We start from the raw sequence: 7130 nt of genomic DNA, 5'->3' as shown, positions 1-7130 counted from the left end.
TTGCAACGTGGATGAGATTTTAATTTTAATGTTTAAAAGTGTTTTCAAAAGCTTCATAAGTAATTCTCTTTCAACAGTCTCTTGATATTTTACAAAATTTACATGAACATGTTTGCAACTTAGAAGAGACAAAAAAAGATGAGTGTGTTTTTGTGCTGCTATGAAGGCTTTAAACATATTGTGGCTTCTCTATAGGAACCATGTCAGAACATGCCCAGAGTGGCGATATGTGGACTTAAATAACTGCGCAGGTGTGTGTGTGTGTGTGTGTGCGAGTCACTCACCCATTGCTGTTTCTGCTGGCCTCGATTTTCCGCCTCCTGCTGCTGCTGGTACTTCCTATAACACAAACACATGAGGTTTAATATTAACACTCAGCAGGCGCTATCCAGTTGGCCAATGACCTTACATCAAAATGCAACATGGCTTAAATCTAATTATAAAAATGACAGTCTGACCCTTGGTGATCTCACAGATAGTCCATCTAAAAATGAAAATTCTCTCATCATTTACTCACCTTTATGTCATTCTGCAGAACAAACACAGAAGAAGATATTTAAGAAAAATGTTGGTAACCAAACAGTTTCAGGTCAATGGAATTCAATTTTTTGTCAATGGAAGGAACCAAAACTTATTGGTCACCAACATTCTTCTAAAGTGTTCCACAGAACAAAGAAAGCCATACAGGTTTGGAGCGACAAGAGAGTGAGTAAATGATGACAGAATTTTCATTTTTGGTTGGACAATCCCTTTAAGGACACTCAATGCCCAAGGTGTTTATTTGTTTAAATGTTTCTGACCTCTGTTCATCTATCTGTGATGCCCTCTCTTTTGCTCTCTTTTCCCGTAACTCCGCCTCCTTAACATCTCGGTCCTTCCTGTCTTTCTCTAGCCACTGCCTCTCTTCTGCTGCCCTTCTCTAAAAGCTATAACAAAACAACCTTTTTTCTTTAAAATGGTTACATTAATCATGTTTGTTATATATTTTTTAATCAAAGTGGAAATCACTTTACTAAGTAATGTTAACTTAACTGACTGCTTCACTTCCACTTTAAGACTTCTTTATGAAAATGACCTCTGTTATAATTAGCTATCTACTGTGTGCTAATAGAGTACATGAATGTAATACATTTTGTATTCAAATGCAATAAAAGTCCTCGTGCAAGATCAATGTTCACTACCGTTCAAAAGGTTGGATTTAATTTGTTTCGAGGATTTTTAAATGCTTTTGAAAGAAGTCAGTGCGAACCAAGACCTCATTTATTTGATCAAAAATACAGTAAAAACAGTAATATTGTGAAATATTATTACAATTGATTTAATATTACAAAATTTAATTTATTCCTGTGATTTTCAGCATCATTACTCCAGTCTTCAGTGTCACATGATCCTTCAGAAATCATTCAAATATGCTGATCTGCTGCTCAAAAAAACATTTCTTATTATTATCAATGTTAAAAACAGTTGAACTGCATAATATTTTTCTGGAAATAGAAATAGAAACAACAAAAATAAACTTATGAACAGTAGCGTATATATGTTCAAGGACTAAAAGCGGCACTGGACACTGCTCTGGTGCATTATGGGCAAAGCGTGTGTGTGTGTGTGAACTGACCACAGGCCCCTGCGGCCCGGTGTCTTTGAAGCGACTGGACTCTTTGTGAAAGCTGTAGTTGGCTCCTGAGGCTTTGCCCACTTTCTGCATGATGGCTTCAGGCTCCACATCCTCCTCCGCCCGTGCGTTTATGGTCACGTGAGCTCCCTGCAGAAACAGCGCTGTCAGTTTAATCCCACACACAGACATGTTCTCAAAACTCGCTTTAAACATGCGTACGAAACCATCAGACGGAAGCGTCAAGATTCACAGATTTTAAGCGAAACATGCCCACGCACACACTTCCATCAGTTCATTTATTAGCAACCTTTGGCTGTGTGTAAGCTCTTACTGATCATAAACACAGCTAGCTTAGACAGACAACAAAACATACAAACACCTTCTAATCAGAGGAGGCGGCCTCCACCCATTTCCCTGTTTACACCAATTTGTCTGATGCAAGCAAGTGATTGGCTCAAATAAACAGGAATCTTAATTCAAACATCTTTTCTCAATCAACAACTTCAAGCACTTTTATGTCCAAGGGGTTGATTTTTATCTAAATCAGGATGATATGGAAATCCAACCTATTTCATTTCTAAATGCATCTTATGCCAGATCTGCCGTCATCCAATCAAAACCCATCAGATAGAGTCCCTGCCCTACATTTTGTTCTTTTTTGATAATCCATTTCATTTAGATGTACATCACAATATGGAAGAAAACATCTACTTCCGCTAGTTCTGTTACATCGCAATAGTGGTTCCAACTTTGGGGAGCCCCAACTAATGGTTGGGGTTTGTTACAAAAATGCCACTAAAATTAAATACAAATGTCCCTAAAATTCAAGTTATAAGAGCAAAAAATGCCTCTTTATGAGTTCTTGTTTTTTTTATATATAACATATCACACAAGCAAGAATTTCAAGAATATCAGCATGATAGCAGGTATCAATAGTCTATATTTATCATTCAAAAGGAGAAACCGAAGCAAGGATATATGAAACATAAACAAAGCAGCGCTTGCTTACCATTTTGATTATCAGTTATGTTGATAACTAATCATTTTAAGCGACTCATGTTGTTAGGAAAACATTCGTGTATTGGAGTGCTCGGGTAAGATTAACATTAGAACAGCCTTCTGTCTGTGCCGTCTTGATTTACTCGCTCGCTTTCTTCACGTTCGCTTTAATTCTTGCACACTGACTCGTTTGCTGAACTGAACATCCAATCAGAGTTCCCACTCTCACTGTCGGCCCGGTGCCGATTCAACATGCTGAATTGGGCAAATTGCCACCGATGTGAGCCCGACGTGTGGAACACACTGAAAAAACTAGCCCGTCAGACACTCGAGACAGCCGACTACACAGCCTTTAGACAAAATTCTGTCAATATTGTCTATATTTTGCCAAGAAAAATTGTTCCAAACAAAGCCACAGCAGAGCCGTTGCGGGTCTCTGAGAAGCATTCAGTGGCGTTCCATTACTAATTAATCCATGTTTTTAAACCAGCTAGTTGAGTGAATTATTCAATGACCCATTCGTAAATACAGCCCAACCCTCTACATTGCGAGTAAATCACTCGCATATGCGACTAAATCTTCACTCTGGGCGACTAAATGATGTCTAATATTAGCCAATTGCTAATAAATTCTCAGATTTTACTCGCCAGTGTGTGAGTGGGACACGTCCTGGCCAGGATTTTTATATTGCCTAAAACATCCAAAGTAGTTTGACCAATAACGTGCAGGTATTGTATATAATCGACCAATCGTGGCGCGTGAGAAGGTGAGATCTACAGAGAACGATCAATAGATGCAAATACGCGCACGTGTTTGTTCGTTCATTCGACTTGAAGCGTCGCTGCGCACCGATCATTGAATGACACCAAAGTACCACGAGTACCACGACACCAAAGTACCACGATTCGAAAGCATAAGGAGCCGTCTGCTCTGCTCTCTATAGCTCTCGTGAATGTCATACAATGATCGATGATCTGCACAGTGCAAACAGCCAAAACCTGGATATTTTAGGCAATATAGAAATCCTGGCAAGGACGCGTCCCATAAATGTTTTTTATTTTATTTTATTTTTACATTATTTTATATTACTATATTAAAATGTTCATATCTAAAAAAAACAATCTCATAAAATTACTTATGAAAATGTAACTCCAGTATAAATGCCTCTGAGCTGCATTAAACAAGTGAAACTTGAAAGAAGTAGTGTTAATGTCGTCAACTAAAAGTATGACGAAAAATGTTCGTTGACGAGCTTTTTTCCCATGACAAAGACGAGATGATGATGAGATGACAATAAGGTCAATAAATGTTAACTGTGACTTTATCAACATGCAATATCTTTGACAAAAAAATATGAGACTAAAATGTATTTAAAAAAAAAATAATTATACCAAAATCTCTTTTTATTTTTGGCAAAAAAAAAAGAAGACAAAATATTATTGCGGACTGTTGTACACGCCTCTCTGTGGTTGCCAGAGCTTCTCTGTTAAAATTATACATTTTCTTACGTAAACCGCGCTTCCGGACGAAAACGGCCGTAGCTCGGAAACCGAAGCTCGCTGCGGCTCCTGACTCCAGGTGGTGGCTCCTCCCTGGGGGCCCCCTCGGACCCCCACGGTCCCGAGCCTCCGGGACACTCGCTGCCAAAGCGAAACATAATAATATAATAATATAATTTTGCTTATTTTTATGCAGTCTGGCAACCAGGCGCATGCTCTCGTTCTTCATTACGGAAGCACCAACGATGATCTGAAAACACTGATAAGCAAGTAAGCTGGAGTTTATTGATCTCCATATGAGATGTTCGGCTTAAATGAAAGTGTCATTCAGCCGGTCTGTGTTCTGTCATGAGATCTCGACTATTTTGTTTGCGATTGTGGTTGCTGAATAAATGCACTTACTCAACCGCTGTTGTTTTAATAGAGAAACATGGAATTACTAATAGGAATTTTACTGTTAAAATATATTTTGTTTGTTTTTGCCTGTTTTCATAATGAAGACAGAGAGAGTGCCTATAATAAGTCTTTGATATTAATTTATATATTAGCCGATAATAAATCAGTACACTAGATATAAAATAAACCATGTGTATGAGTCCACATTCTACTGATTTGTGCTTATTGGTGAAAGTGCAATATCTGAAATGTAAAAATAAATCTCAAATGACAATAATCTTTTCGATTATAATTTTGAGAAAAAAAAAGATCAGTTTAATATTATACAGCATGAAGAAAATGTGACGAAAAGTTTTCATCGACTAAAACTTGACTAAACAAAAACAGGACAAGGCTGACTAAATATGATAACTAAAAAGTACATTTGATACCAGGACTAAGACTAAATTAAAAACGGCTGACAAAATTAACACTTGACATAAGTCTATGCTTCTTCTGTTGCACCTTTGAAGTGCAAAGATAGATTTCAAAGATACTGATTTCGTTTGATTGATAAGAGCCTATAGTGTATTATTCTAACTGAACTGATTGATTCACTTTAAAAGTTTAACATGAAAGATGCATACATTTATAAAAGTTAAACAAATTCCATTATAAAGGTAAAAAAAGCTCCTAGAAACCAACTTAATTGGGTTAATATCACCCCTTAATGGGAAAGTGAATTTCTGCTTTAAATTTGGACCAGCTGTAATTCATATTTAGACACAGTAAGAGCTTGTGGTCGGATGTTGTAACGCTCTGCATAACTACCAACAAAGCCAAACCAAACGTGTCTGGATATAGCCCATGATGTCATATCCTGTTGTGAGAGGCTAGCCTGCACAACGCAGCATTGTGAGTCATAGTCAAAGTTCACAGACCGTTAACTCTATCACACAACCATACACACTATTCACAATACTCACACACCGAAAAGAACGACAAAATAGCCCGGGTACCTTAAGAAAGTTAGCGATGGAGCTCACATGATTTGCACACTGGCCTTTTCTGGCATCTTTAACACCCTCACCGGTCTGAAAAAAAAAAAATGTCAATTTACATGACAGTAATGGCATATACTGTATAACAACAGTTATTTTTGCTGGAAATTTAACAAAGAAAAATAGTTTATATATCGAATAACCAAGTGGTAATGCTTATTTTAAGATAATCCAGTGAATAAATAAAATATGCCATCATGCGGTCCAAAATGCTGATTTTTTTTTATATTGGATTTGGTGCATAGGAGCTAAACGGATTCATAAATACATTTGACAGAGGTACTTTACTGCAGCAATAGGGTCAATAAATCCCAAGGGCATCTTTGCGGCGATATCCAGTCAAGAAACAAAATCAATGTGAAGAGCTACAGGAAGTTCAAAACTCACCCAGTTGATGAGGACGTATTTGGGAAGGCCAGAGTTGGGGTCTTTAACGCGGCAGAAAGCGTACATCACCTTCCCGCTGTTCAGCTCCTCGACCAGCTCCTCCAGACCACCATCTGAAATCACACACAACACACACTCACGCCACAAATCATGCTGTCCTCATGCAATCAGTACTGAACTCAAGTTTTGGTGTAAAACCTTTAAAATAATTCTACATAAATAGATAAATCTGACAACTGAGGATTTACACATGATGTTATGAAGACTTTTGAACGGTCTCAAAATACTTTGTAAAATAAATGTACTGTCTTTCCCATTTCTCACACCCATTTTCGGGACTGAATTTCGTTTATAAACATAAAAATTCAAATTTACTCATGAAACATCGCCGTAAAAATGTTCATGTTTTTCATCTGAAAGTGAAGGTTTATGAAAGTAAAAAAAAAAATAAAAAAAAAAATAATAATAATAATAATAATATATATATATTGTTTGAAAACATTCCAGAATAATGATGTTGTTTTAAGTTGTTTTGTTAGAAAATGAATATATAAATTTGTACTGTTAAGCTCAAAGGAACTTCAGAGTTTATACTAGTAATTCGTAGTAGATATTCTTATAACATTAATATAATGTTATATTTTAATAACATTTCTCATGAATATTAAAAAAGTATTTTCTTGCATCAATGTTTTTCCTCTAAAATTTGAAATCAAGATTTTCACAAGAATTCCATTTCAGTAATTGAGGTAAATGTAGTATTAGCATGGTAATAATATAGTAACATTCAAAACAGTGTCCTTTTTGTTGTTGAAAAATATTCTAATATATATATTTTAGAGGCTTATGTTCCACCGGGTCCAAACAGGCATGGGGATGCAAAAATCATTCGCAGATTTTACAAGCATTATGAAAACAGTAAAAAAACTAAACAATGCCTATTAATCAGACCAGGGTTATTTAAATATTAGCTGAACACTCTCAGGCGGTACTTCAAATAAATATTTCATATCAAATGGCTTAAACAATTTGGGAATCCCAATATATAATTTAATAGTATATATATATATATATATATAAACTGATTCACAAAGATTTTCTCATTTTTATTGTTCACTGGAGTTTAATGCAGAGGCTGTGCATTAGTGATTTTAGCACATAACACCTTTTTTTTTTTTTTTTTACCAAAGTTAA

General features: G+C 36.0%; 1 protein-coding gene across 1 annotated transcript in view; it reads right to left on the bottom strand.

The window, feature by feature from the left end:
* The window catches only part of LOC107721066 (drebrin-like protein), a 22315-nt gene that overhangs the window by 10868 nt on the left and 4317 nt on the right, over nucleotides 1-7130 (bottom strand). Inside the window, exons 3-7 of the mRNA XM_016528924.1 lie at nucleotides 5937-6049; nucleotides 5508-5582; nucleotides 1562-1762; nucleotides 801-919; nucleotides 285-339 (exon numbers count right to left, since the gene is read on the bottom strand). Coding sequence (XP_016384410.1) covers nucleotides 285-339; nucleotides 801-919; nucleotides 1562-1762; nucleotides 5508-5582; nucleotides 5937-6049 — 563 coding nt within the window. The remainder of the gene's footprint in view (nucleotides 1-284; nucleotides 340-800; nucleotides 920-1561; nucleotides 1763-5507; nucleotides 5583-5936; nucleotides 6050-7130) is intronic.

Source organism: Sinocyclocheilus rhinocerous, unplaced genomic scaffold, assembly GCF_001515625.1.
Source record: "Sinocyclocheilus rhinocerous isolate Xijiao unplaced genomic scaffold, SAMN03320098_v1.1 scaffold451, whole genome shotgun sequence".
Taxonomy (NCBI): domain Eukaryota; kingdom Metazoa; phylum Chordata; class Actinopteri; order Cypriniformes; family Cyprinidae; genus Sinocyclocheilus; species Sinocyclocheilus rhinocerous.
The sequence above is the reverse complement of the archived record's forward strand: the minus strand, read 5'-3'. Positions and strand labels throughout refer to the sequence as shown.